Raw genomic sequence first — 13,571 nt, 5'->3', positions numbered from 1 at the left:
TGTCTATTATGATATGGTGTGATGAAATGGTTTATATTGGATGGAACTTTGGGTGGGTTGATGGGAAATGTTGTCTATTATGATATGGTGTGATGAAATGGTTTATATTGGATTGAACTTTGGGTGGGTTGATGGGAAATGTTGTCTATTATGATATGGTGTGATGAAATGGTTTATATTGGATAGAACTTTGGGTGGGTTGATGGGAAATGTTGTCCATTATGATATGGTGTGATGAAATGGTTTATATTGGATTGAACTTTGGGTGGGTTGATGGGAAATGTCCATTATGATATGGTGTGATGAAATGGTTTATATTGGATGGAACTTTGGGTGGGTTGATGGGAAATGTTGTCTATTATGATATGGTGTGATGAAATGGTTTATATTGGATAGAACTTTGGGTGGGTTGATGGGAAATGTTGTCTATTATGATATGGTGTGATGAAATGGTTTATATTGGATGGAACTTTGGGTGGGTTGATGGGAAATGTTGTCTATTATGATATGGTGTGATGAAATGGTTTATATTGGATTGAACTTTGGGTGGGTTGATGGGAAATGTTGTCTATTATGATATGGTGTGATGAAATGGTTTATATTGGATTGAACTTTGGGTGGGTTGATGGGAAATGTTGTCCATTATGATATGGTGTGATGAAATGGTTTATATTGGATTGAACTTTGGGTGGGTTGATGGGAAATGTTGTCTATTATGATATGGTGTGATGAAATGGTTTATATTGGATGGAACTTTGGGTGGGTTGATGGGAAATGTTGTCTATTATGATATGGTGTGATGAAATGGTTTATATTGGATAGAACTTTGGGTGGGTTGATGGGAAATGTTGTCCATTATGATATGGTGTGATGAAATGGTTTATATTGGATAGAACTTTGGGTGGGTTGATGGGAAATGTTGTCTATTATGATATGGTGTGATGAAATGGTTTATATTGGATGGACTGGGTGGGGTTCCTACCCCCCATAGCGGCAGGGAGGTACTTGCTGTGTCTTCTATCCCCTCTTATCTGTTTTCCAATTGCTTTCTGTCTTTGTCTTGCAATGAGATTGCTTGGTTTTGTCCTGACCTTGGTCGGAGTCATTGGTTGAGAGGGAAACAGTCGAATGTATAGTTATAGTTTTGGGAGATGATATTTTTTCCTTGTAAATCATCTCTCTGTTATGAATTGTATATATCTTTAGTTTACATATTATTATATGATTTATAAACATTTGAGTGTGTTCCTCTTAGTTGGGACCTGTGCTTGTGTCTGGATGAGACTTTTAGGTGATCTCAAACTAAGTACTTTGATGGTGTGCTCTTGGAATCTACATCTGTTCCCTATTTGAACCAATTCCCCTTTGTCTTACCTTTTCTTTGTGCTTTAATTGTAATTCTAGAACTTTTTACTATCCCATTTTCTTCCTTTTTACTGGCGCTTATATGACCTTAATGTGTTGCAAGCGCCGTAAAACCCTTAAAAACAAACAAAAACAATATTGGATGGAACTTTGGGTGGGTTGATGGGAAATGTTGTCTATTATGATATGATGTGATGAAATGGTTTATATTGGATAGAACTTTGGGTGGGTTGATGGGAAATGTCTATTATGATATGGTGTGATGAAATGGTTTATATTGGATTGAACTTTGGGTGGGTTGATGGGAAATGTTGTCTATTATGATATGATGTGATGAAATGGTTTATATTGGATAGAACTTTGGGTGGGTTGATGGGAAATGTTGTCCATTATGATATGGTGTGATGAAATGGTTTATATTGGATAGAACTTTGGGTGGGTTGATGGGAAATGTTGTCTATTATGATATGGTGTGATGAAATGGTTTATATTGGATAGAACTTTGGGTGGGTTGATGGGAAATGTTGTCTATTATGATATGGTGTGATGAAATGGTTTATATTGGATTGAACTTTGGGTGGATTGATGGGAAATGTTGTCTATTATGATATGATGTGATGAAATGGTTTATATTGGATAGAACTTTGGGTGGGTTGATGGGAAATGTTGTCCATTATGATAGTGTGTGATGAAATGGTTTATATTGGATAGAACTTTGGGTGGGTTGATGTGAAATGTTGTCCATTATGATATGATGTGATGAAATGGTTTATATTGGATAGAACTTTGGGTGGGTTGATGGGAAATGTTGTCTATTATGATATGGTGTAATGAAATGGTTTATATTGGATAGAACTTTGGGTGGGTTGATGGGAAATGTTGTCCATTATGATATGATGTGATGAAATGGTTTATATTGGATAGAACTTTGGGTGGGTTGATGGGAAATGTTGTCTATTATGATATGATGTGATGAAATGGTTTATATTGGATAGAACTTTGGGTGGGTTGATGGGAAATGTTGTCTATTATGATATGATGTGATGAAATGGTTTATATTGGATTGAACTTTGGGTGGGTTGATGGGAAATGTTGTCCATTATGATATGGATGTGATGAAATGGTTATATATTGGATGGAACTTTGGGTGGGTTGATGGGAAATGTTGTCTATTATGATATGATGTGATGAAATGGTTTATATTGGATGGAACTTTGGGTGGGTTGATGGGAAATGTTGTCTATTATGATATGATGTGATGAAATGGTTTATATTGGATTGAACTTTGGGTGGGTTGATGGGAAATGTTGTCCATTATGATATGATGTGATGAAATGGTTTATATTGGATTGAACTTTGGGTGGGTTGATGGGAAATGTTGTCCATTATGATATGATGGATGAAATGCTTTATATTGGATTGAACTTTGGGTGGGTTGATGGGAAATGTTGTCCATTATGATATGGTGTGATGAAGTGGTTTATATTGGATAGAACTTTGGGTGGGTTGATGGGAAATGTTGTCCATTATGATATGATGTGATGAAATGGTTTATATTGGATAGAACTTTGGGTGGGTTGATGGGAAATGTTGTCCATTATGATATGGTGTGATGAAATGGTTTATATTGGATAGAACTTTGGGTGGGTTGATGGGAAATGTTGTCAATTATGATATGATGTGATGAAATGGTTTATATTGGATAGAACTTACTCACCTATCCCAGATAATGGTGACTCGAACCCTGAACCTTCCAGTCCAATTGAGCTTCCCCCCAAAAAATTAAGCTTTTATATAGGGCAATATCCACTAAACGTTCTCAAATCGCTTTTCAAGGGGTCCCAGACCAACAGCAACATTTAACATTTATTAGGAAGGGACATGATGCCTGTTAGACAATATTACAATTTTTTCGGACAGAGACAACGCTCTTAACGGCCAGGTACTCATTTAAACCTGAGTACGGTGAGAGAATGTGAGTAAAGAGCCTTCTCCAAGGACTCAACTATGCGTCGAGCGAGGCTCGAACCCAGGACCTTCTGATCCGAAAGCGAGTGTCATACCACTATACCACATAGCCGCACAATTGGAATGTCATACCAGTAGTCACACATTTACAAACTTTGATAAAGCTATAAAATCAGTGTTTACTCATATTACCACTTGACTCAAGCGTGAATTAGTATCTGGTTATATGCAGTGAGGGTATTGTTAGAGTGCTCGTACAAAAAGGGTGGCTAACAGGCAACTGATACATTATGAAATTGAAATATTGTTCCGTATGGCTGGGGGGATAAATGAATCATTGTGAAGGGCATTGAGCATGGTTAATCCATCGAAATATGCTCTATAAATGTTCAAAATTTATTTATTTTTATTTATTTTTCCATCTAATCTCATCTCTTGAAATAGATGACTAATTTTTGACCCCGTTTTATTTCAGCTCCAATCGGTGACGGCAACTCTGCTAGACGGGATTTCTTGAGTTACGCCCTGTCCCTCATGAGAAGTCATCATGATGAACACTCGGACTCCCTCCCCGTCATGGATATCACAGCTCTCAAACACGCTGCCTACGTCTTTGATGCTCTCATCTACTACATGCGTACGTCACCAGACTCGGACGTGGATGCTCTCAGAGACGGCATCTCCGTCCCCTCCTGGCAGGATGCAGACGACGGAGAGGAAGAACACGAAGAGGAACTGTCGGCCAACAATACAAGCGGCTTGTCCAACAGTGGTGCTGGTGGTGCAGGGGCTGGTGGCGGTGGTGGTGGAGGTCCAGGTGGTGTGTCGGCCATGGACACGGAGAGTAATGACGGGGACAGTGACAGTACCATGAGGCTGGGTCGTCGACATCCATTTTTCCAGCGATCCGACTCCACCATTTTCATGGGGTGTCCACCTCCGGACCCATTCCACACTCCTCTTGTAGAGGCCCTGCCCCTGGCCGATCAGCCCCACCTTCTTCAGCCAAATGCCAGACGGGAAGACTACTTTGGAATAGCCAAACCCACGGTCATTGCCAAGGACGGAGAGGGAGGCTCTATGGTCACTCTAGGTCAGCAACAACTTCCTCTAAGCCTTGGGCTGTCCACGAGGCCGGAGGATGAGAGATATCAGCTGGCCAGGAGTTTGAGAAACTCAGCGTTTCAGCCAATTTCTGCTGCACCCGTGGGTAGCAGTGGGTTGATGGTCGCTGGTAGCCGAGGAGGTAGCAGTAGTAACAATAGTAACAGCACTGGTGTAGTTAGCAATGTCCAAGGTCAAGGTCATGGGAGTATCAGCAGTGGTGGAATGCCAGAGCACCCCCACCACCACCCCCATCATCACCATCTGTCATTCCCACAAAGTGTGGCCGTCAACCTATCCCTGTCTGCTGGTAGTGGCAGTGTCGGTGCTGCTGGAAGTGTCGGATCTCAGGATCAGCAGCATCACTCCATCTCCCGTCATCAACATCAACAACAACAACACCACCAGCGGTCTGGACCAGCAGAGACATCCCTGGTCAATATACCTCTACCTATGGATTCATCTTCATCCCTTTTATCATCATCTCCATCTTCATCTAGACCAGCCCATATCCCCCCCTCCTCCTCCTCATCTCCAGCAGTTCAAATGGCCCAACAGCCAGACACGAACCAGGCTGCCAGCAGTAGCAGCAGTGTCATCATTGGATCCACCGGTCACTCCATCCAATCGTTCCTGATGTCCGTCATGCCCCCAGTAACTGAAATGTCATCCAACATCAGCCCTGCAGGAGGTGCCAGTAGTAGTAGTACCGGTACTGTGTCCATCTCAGTCCCAACTCCAAATCAACTGGCCAGAGCTCCTCTCTCGGCTTTCTCTGAGATCATCGCCTCTAGGGAAAGGCTACCCGTCACCACAGCCCCTACTCTATCTACTACCATATCTTCCACCATTAATATCTCAGCATCCTCTCCCTCCATTCAACAACAACAACAACAACAACAACAACAATATGTGCAAAGGTCGCCCAGCAGTTCTGCTTCTGCTACATCTCCTAGGTCTCATCCTCATCAACAAAGTCATCATCAACACCCTCCCCCTCCACCTCCTCCCCCCCACCACCATCATCTTCACCCATCCCCGTCATCAGATCCTTCTCAAACTAGTGTCATCGTTCACACAGCGTCAAATGCCACCAGCGTTGTTCCTGGAAGCAGTAGCAGTACCAGCAGCAGCAGTAGTAGTAGCACGATTCCTCCAGCTCATACACGACAAGGAATTGGTGGCAGTAGTAGTAGTAGTAGTAACAGTAGCTCCACTGCTGCTGCTGGTGGTGGTGGTGGTGCTATAAGCTTGGCTACGACGACAACCACCACCACGGCTATGTCAAACATCCCTATGTCTACCTCTGCAACTGCCCACATCATGGGGAGGTTGTTGGAAATTCAAGAGGAACATCATAACGCCCTTCGTCAACAACAACAGCAATATCAGCATCATCATCCTCACCACCAGCTACAGCAACATCAGCAGCGATCCGGGGCTGCTGAAAGTAGTGGAGGAGGAGCTATTGGTATCAGTAGTAGTAGTAGTAGTAGAAGTGGTGGTGTTGTGGCCGCTGGTGGTGGTGGTAGTAGTGGTAGTGGAATTGGAAGTAATACAAGTGGTAGTAGTAGCAGTGGTCACCATCCGGTCCATCCTAAGATCCATTTTGCTTTCCTATGGAGTCAAGCTATGACGGCTGCCTCGACGGCGACTGCCAGTAACTCGACACCGACTGATGGAGGAAGTAGCTCTACCATGTCAGCGTCCTCTCAAGGTATTTCACATTTCCTATCTTATACTACATGGATTTCACTATTATACTACATAACATATTCCTATATATCTTATACTACATGTGCAGACTGGGTGGTGTTCTTGACCCCCCCCCCCCCCCCCCCCCCATAGTGGACAGGAAGGTCATTGTACCTTCTATACCCCTGTATCCGTTTTCCAACTTGCTTTCTGTCTTTGTCATGGTAGGAGATTACTTGTAAAATGTAACGTTATAGTTTTGTTATATTTGTTGTTTTGAGTGTATAACGTAAGCATTTGACTATGGAGAAGTGTCAGATGAAAACAGAGAATAAAAGGTCATGGGGATCTCTGTTTTCATTTGGCATTTCTCCATATCCTATATTTCTCATCATTGTTGGATCTTAAGTATGGCCCTGACCCTGTGACTTTTATTCTCTGTTTTCATCTGGCATTTCTCCATATCCTATATTTCTCATCATTGTCAATACAAGTGCCTGCTCTATACCTTTTCTGAAGCATTTGAGTGTATTCCTCTTAGCTGGATCCTATGCTTGTGTCTGTATGAGACTTTTAGGTGACCTCAAACTAAATACACCGATGATATGTTCTCCATTTGAATCAATTCTCCTTTGTCTTACTTTTCTTGTAAATTGTAAATCTAGATTTAAAAATTATTCCTTTTTCTTCCATTTTACTGGTGGAGAAATGACCTAATTGTGTCTGAATTGCCGTAAAACCCTTAAAAACAAACAACAAACCACATGTGCTGAGTTTCTGACTCCCAGGTCTTCCTAGGATTAGCCTCTTGTAGACAAATCTTGGAAAGTCAAAGACTTCTTCCCGGGTTTTCTCTATCAGCCTCACATTTTTGTGGAGTATGTCAGGATGAGAACATTTTGTTACAGCCCCCTGTATTTAATAGAAAAACCAAAAACCAAAAAATGTCCATTTCTCAGGAATTGAATTGGCTTCTCCATGTACTTCTATTTGGTTGTATTGAAATTGTCCTAGACTTCATTGATGGCTTCCAAGACAATCTGTGTTCTTCCATTCCCATCATGCAGCAGTGACATCCCATTTCTTCAATTCCTTGTGGAGGAAGTCACAAGTCTTTGTTGAGATTTGTCTCCATTTCACCATCAGACTTTTTCCTGGATACGTTAATTGTCCCATTTTCCTCCTTTTGACTGGCACTGATATGACCTAAATGTGTTGCAAGCGACTTACTACCCTTTTAAAAAAATAAAAAGAAGTGACAATTTGTGTGCGTATCGTGTTACAACATTTGATGGATTGTCTTTTGCACCATCTGTGTGACAATTTGCCTGTGTGTATTGTGTTACATTTGATGTGACAGTTAGTGTGTGTATGTATCGTGTTACATTTGATGACTGTCTAATACACCATTGATGTAACAATGTGTGTGTGTGTATGTGTGTTACATTCAATGGCCCATCTATCAATGTCTTCTGTCTGTCTACTGTTCGTCAATGTTTACAGGTTTCAAACCCCAATCACCATATTGGGACAAACGGGAATGGTCACATTTTCCCCCCAAAATTTCTCCTTGTAAAATATGTACAAAGTCATTTACATCAATGAATACAACAATGCCATATTTTGGGCTCAAAATTCTTCTTCAGCCCATAACAAAATCATCTTTTGTTCTTTTTCCACATTTTTGTGGCAGCTTAGAATTGACTGTAACATAAAGTGTTGACATCACGAAATACAGTCGAGTTTTGAAAAAAATGAATGTTGTTTTGCAATGTTTAATTCTATGAACGGCTGTTCTGTCTTCCTCCCTCCACAGGTGTGAACATTCAATGATTGATTCTATGAACGGCTGTTCTGTCTTCCTCCCTTCACAGGTGTGAGCATTCAATGATTGATTCTATGAACGGCTGTTCTGTCTTCCTCCCTTCACAGGTGTGAACATTCAATGATTGATTCTATGAACGGCTGATCTGTCTTCCTCCCTTCACAGGTGTGAACATTCAATGATTGATTCTATGAACGGCTGTTCTGTCTTCCTCCCTTCACAGGTGTGAGCATTCAATGTTTGATTCTATGAATGGCTGTTCTGTCTTCCTCCCTCCACAGGTGTGAACATTCAATGATTGATTCTATGAACGGCTGTTCTGTCTTCCTCCCTCCACAGGTGTGAACATTCATTGATTCTATGAACGGCTGTTCTGTCTTCCTCCCTCCACAGGTGTGAGCATTCAATGTTTGATTCTATGAACGGCTGTTCTGTCTTCCTCCCTCCACAGGTGTGAACATTCAATGATTGATTCTATGAACGGCTGTTCTGTCTTCCTCCCTTCACAGGTGTGAACATTCAATGATTGATTCTATGAACGGCTGTTCTGTCTTCCTCCCTCCACAGGTGTGAGCATTCAATGATTGATTCTATGAACGGCTGTTCTGTCTTCCTCCCTTCACAGGTGTGAACATTCAATGATTGATTCTATGAATGGCTGTTCTGTCTTCCTCCCTCCACAGGTGTGAGCATTCAATGTTTGATTCTATGAATGGCTGTTCTGTCTTCCTCCCTCCACAGTGTGAACATTCAATGTTTGATTCTATGAATGGCTGTTCTGTCTTCCTCCCTCCACAGTGTGAACATTCAATGATTGTTTCTATGAACGGCTGTTCTGTCTTCCTCCCTCCACAGGTGTGAACATTCAATGATTGATTCTATGAACGGCTGTTCTGTCTTCCTCCCTCCACAGGTGTGAACATTCAATGATTGATTCTATGAACGGCTGTTCTGTCTTCCTCCCTCCACAGGTGTGAACATTCAATGATTGATTCTATGAACGGCTGTTCTGTCTTCCTCCCTCCACAGGTGTGAGTAGCCCCCGGTCCTCCCTACAATCACTGCCATCCACACAAGACTCGACCTTTGGGCTGTCCCAGGGAAGTAGTGGTCTGGACGGGGGATCTCAACCATCCAGCCTTTCCTCTGGCCCGTCTATCCCAGGGTCCTCTCCTGTCTCCTCCTCCACATCCTCCCATCCCCCTTACCCGCCTCCACCTCCCCCTCTCCCCCCGTCGTCTGCATCCATTGCCACAACCACAACGTCACCGTCTGCCACCGTCATGACATTGGGTCAAGGACAGGTCAGCTCGGCCTCTCTACCAGTCGGGTATGTCCATGTTCCAGTGTTTTGTTTTGTCTTTTACTTTTTGGGTTTTTTTTTTTTTTGGTATTTATTTTCTATTTTCACCTGTTTGACAATGATTTAGATATGATCAGATATGCTCATATTAGGGAAGACACAAGAAGTGACATCAAACCCTCCACTCTTTTGGTTCCTAAATCCATGGAAGTGTGTATGAAACCAGTCCTTCGGAGTACCATTAATGAATAAGTTGCATGAAGGTGACATCACTTTCATTAGCAGGGTGTATAGGCAGATTCTTAGGATTACGGGATGTAAAATAGCAAGGATGGGTGATCTTTATGGACGACCAGCATAGATTTAGACTAGAGATTAAGATACAATCACTCTGACACCAGAAGATGAATTACGCAAGGTGTGTATCCAGTATTATCCAATCCCCCAGAAGAGTAGTTTTACACTTCCAATGAAATAGGAACCAGATTTTTGATGTCGCACTATTCTTCCCTATGCGTTGTTCCTCTCTTCTGTGTTGTGTCACAGAGTAGCTCCTCTAGGTCAACACAAGCCTGAAAAATTGCATAGAAGTTTCAAACACAGAAGTGTTCAACCTTCTCTCTTATCCTTTTTAGATTTCCCTCCAGGGAGCAGGCACTGGTGTGGGATGGAACTCTGAAAAGGGGGGTAAGAGACGATGCCAGACAAAACGGGGAGAAAAATATTGTCTACAAAATCCACACATACCAAATTTATCGCGGCTATGCGGTTTTGTTGTATGACACTCGCTTTCGGATCGGAAGGTCCTGGGTTCGAGTCTCGCTCCGCGCATAGTTGAGTCCTTGGAAAAGGCTCTTTACTCACATTCGCTTACTGTACTCAGGTGTAAAATGAGTACCTGGTCATTAACAGCGTTGTCTCTGTCGGGGGAAAAAATGTAAAATCGCCTAACAAGCATCATGTCCCATCCTACGTGTTATGTGTTGCTGATGGCCAGGGACTCCTTGTAAATCGCTTTGAGCACGTTTAGTGGATATTGCCCTAAATAAAAGCTCCATTTCTATGACTGTACCCACCATAGTGTGATACTCTCCCAGTTTAAACGTTTGTCCATGATTGAGAGGCATAGCATCCGTCTTTGTGCAGACTCAAGTCAAGCAAACTTGAATGTGATCAGTTATGAGTGGGTAAAATGATACAAGAATATTTCGGCTGCAGCACTCAAACCTGGAACCTTCTGAGTCACAGTGCAATGCCTTCACCACTCGACCACCTTCTCCTTCCCCACCCTTAAACATATGTTTATTTATTTATTTATTTATTAATTTTATTTATTTATTTATTATTATTTTTTATCTTTTTTATTTATTTCTTACTTTATTTATTTATCTATTCATTTTGACTGTTGATTTCCCATGATTCTAACACAGGCTTTGTCAATTTCATATCAATTTTCTCACACAGAGGGTCTGTTGTATCGGGTCAGAGTATGGAGACTGCACCGATTGACCTGGTAGGAGCCAATGAAAACGTTTCTAACACGGTGGACATTGAGACCAGCAGTGACCAGAGCCCAGCCCCCTCGGCCATGCATTCTGTGGCTGCAGCCCCATTACCTCCCCTACCCCCGTCTGCTGAGACGGCCACCTACTCCAATACTTCCACATCGACCAATGGCCTGTCCACAACGGCCCTCAGGTAACATGAACATCTTGTTATCCAGATAGTAGAGCCGACTGTTAGATCTGGCAGATAGTACTTTGCGATAGACTAGCCCTATCTAAAGGGTAGCAAGCAATTGCTATTGTCTGTTTCACGCTATAGAAGCCGGGGATAAACTAATGGGCCTAATGGCTGTGAAGGACTACTGTAAAGGTCCAGTTGTTTGACAATCTCATTCGGATCGGTGGGTCCTTGGTTCAAGGCCCAAGAGGAATTCTCTCACGATTGTCTCTGTCTGAAAAAAAATTGTAATATCACCTAACAGGCGACATCATGACCCTTCCTACAGGTGAAGTGTTGTTGGCTAGAGCCCTCTTGTTTGGCACTTTGAGCACGTTGACTGGACATTGCGCTATATAAAAGCTCAATTTTGGGTTGTATTTTTGGTTTATTTTCCCGTCATGAAAATGACCTTGTTGAACTGAGACCCAAAAGTGAATTTTAAAAATTGGAAACCATCTTAGATAGGAGCAGTTGGGATCTCCTTCCTCATGTCTTGCACATGGGTACAATGCTACTGGGCCTATCTTTCCTTAACCATATGCCTTAGTCTTACACTTTCTTAGATAGATGCCTATTATATGTCAAGTGTACACCATTCTCCTCACTCAAGGCCCTGATATGACCTACAAGTGTCTCCGCCAACAGTCAACTTCATAAACAAAACAAAGTTTGTTTTTTTTCCCCTTGATATCATAAATGTTGCTTTTCTTCACTCTTAACTCGGCCAGAGCAGAATTTGTTCTACTGGCCAATGGCCGCATAGTGCAGCCGGTCTTGAAAGACAAAAATAATAATGTAATCCAATCCTACTTTCTACAAAATTATTATAAATTGAACCAATGGTATCATTTTTTTCATCAGAATGTTCAATTGGCCCTAGGGGGGTATTTTAATTGAGGTTTTGCGTAGAATTTGAATGTCACTTTGTCTTAGCTTGTCATTGTCATGCTGCCTCAATCAGGTGTCAGCCATTTTGTGACGGAAATGTGAATATAGCCTCAGCGCTGAAAGAGTTAAAAAGGAAATAAAATAAAATAGCCATGTTTTTGTTTCAGACACCAGAGCTCCATTGGTCAGATCGTGTCACATGACATCCTGCTGGGCCGTTGGAGACTTTCCCTCGATCTGTTTGGTCGTGTCTTCTGTGACAACGTCGGCTCAGAGCCTGGCTCAGTCGTCAGTGAGCTGGGCGGCTTTCCCGTGAAAGAAGGTCGATTCCGGCGAGAGATGGAGAAGCTGAGGAACTCTCAACAAAGGGATCTAACCCTGGAGGTCAGTTGGAATTTGTCTTGTCACAGGTTGTACAGATTGGAACAAATTTGACTCGTAATTAAAAAAAAAAATAAAGTAGTCCTTCAGAGCCATTAGGCTCATGGCCGGTTTCTAAAGTGTGAAATGGCAATAGCAATTACTTGCTATCCTTTGGATGGGACGCTGGTCTATCACAAAGTATTTTCTGCCAAATCTAACAGACTCAGCTACCCATTCACTGCTGGGTGTACTGAGGGGTCAGAAAAATTCTGGATTGCACCCGGGATTGATGTCGGTCCCTTTGCGTGTGAAGCGAGTGCTCTACCAACTGAGCTATCGGGACCCCCACTCCTAATTTGGCCAAAGCAGAATTTTTCTCTCAAAGTTTGGATTGGTTGACAAGGTTTTAAATGACATTTGGATTCAATAGTCTGATGTCACATCGTCCAGCAACCAGTAGCTTGGTTCTAAACAAAGAAATTGGTAGGTAGTTTTTATTCTTCATATGCTGGCTAGAACTTTTTCACACGTCATGTGATCTGAATGTATAAAAGTCAAAACATGATCAGATTTATTATGTTTTTCCTTTGGATACACTTTTATGCTCGTCTGAGAAGTATTTTATAAGGGCGTCCGCCATTGTTCCGATAGTTTAGAATCAGTTACTAAGTTACTGTGCGTCATTACGAGGGAAGTGACGTCACGACTGTTGAACCCTACTGCAAAAAAAAATTATTTTAAAAAATACTGACTTTGGGATTGGAACCTTACAAGTTGTTGTGGGAAATTAGTTGTCCTTGACTTTCATCCCTGATTGGCTAAAATTAGATTTCTTTTGTCAGTTTTTGTAGGGTCGTAATCAGTTGAATGAATGCATCATTTGTTTATTGATGGGCAATTCTCTCACCAGGTGGAGAGAGAGAGGAACTCCCTCCTGTCCCAAACCTTCAAGCAACTCAACACCTACTTCAACCGTCGCACCAACACGTCTGGACCCCCTCTATGTGTGCACAGGGTCAAGGTCACGTTCAAGGACGAGCCAGGAGAAGGCAGTGGCGTTGCCAGGAGTTTTTACACGGCTGTAGCCAATGTGAGTCAGAGTTGGTCATAATATGTATAACTAACTCTCTCTCTCCTCTCTCTCTCTCTCTCTCTCTCTCTCTCTCTCTCTCTCTCTCCTTCCTCTCTCTCTCTCTCTCTCTCTCTCTCTCCTCTCTCTCTCTCTCTCTCTCTCTCTCCTCTCTCTCTCTCTCTCTCTCTCTCTTCTCCTCTCTCTCTCTCTCTCTCTCTCTCTTCTCTTCTCTCTCTTCTCTCTCCTCTTCTCTCTCTCCTCTG

At 42.4% G+C, this 13,571-nt stretch overlaps 1 protein-coding gene across 5 annotated transcripts in view; it reads left to right on the top strand.

Annotated features, from left to right (window-relative positions):
* Positions 1 to 13,571, top strand: part of LOC144957181 (E3 ubiquitin-protein ligase UBR5-like) — a 104,878-nt gene that overhangs the window by 70,669 nt on the left and 20,638 nt on the right. For all 5 annotated transcript variants that reach the window (XM_078888219.1, XM_078888222.1, XM_078888220.1 and 2 more), the window contains exons 37-41: positions 3,809 to 6,154; positions 8,987 to 9,287; positions 10,725 to 10,958; positions 12,041 to 12,257; positions 13,147 to 13,326. In XM_078888219.1, the coding sequence (XP_078744345.1) occupies positions 3,809 to 6,154; positions 8,987 to 9,287; positions 10,725 to 10,958; positions 12,041 to 12,257; positions 13,147 to 13,326 (3,278 nt within the window). The remainder of the gene's footprint in view (positions 1 to 3,808; positions 6,155 to 8,986; positions 9,288 to 10,724; positions 10,959 to 12,040; positions 12,258 to 13,146; positions 13,327 to 13,571) is intronic.

The sequence above is a fragment of the Berghia stephanieae genome, chromosome 11, assembly GCF_034508935.2.
Source record: "Berghia stephanieae isolate SIO BIC M18660-M18661 chromosome 11, UCSD_Bste_1.3, whole genome shotgun sequence".
Classification (NCBI taxonomy): domain Eukaryota; kingdom Metazoa; phylum Mollusca; class Gastropoda; order Nudibranchia; family Aeolidiidae; genus Berghia; species Berghia stephanieae.
This window is presented reverse-complemented; position numbering and strand designations above follow the sequence as displayed.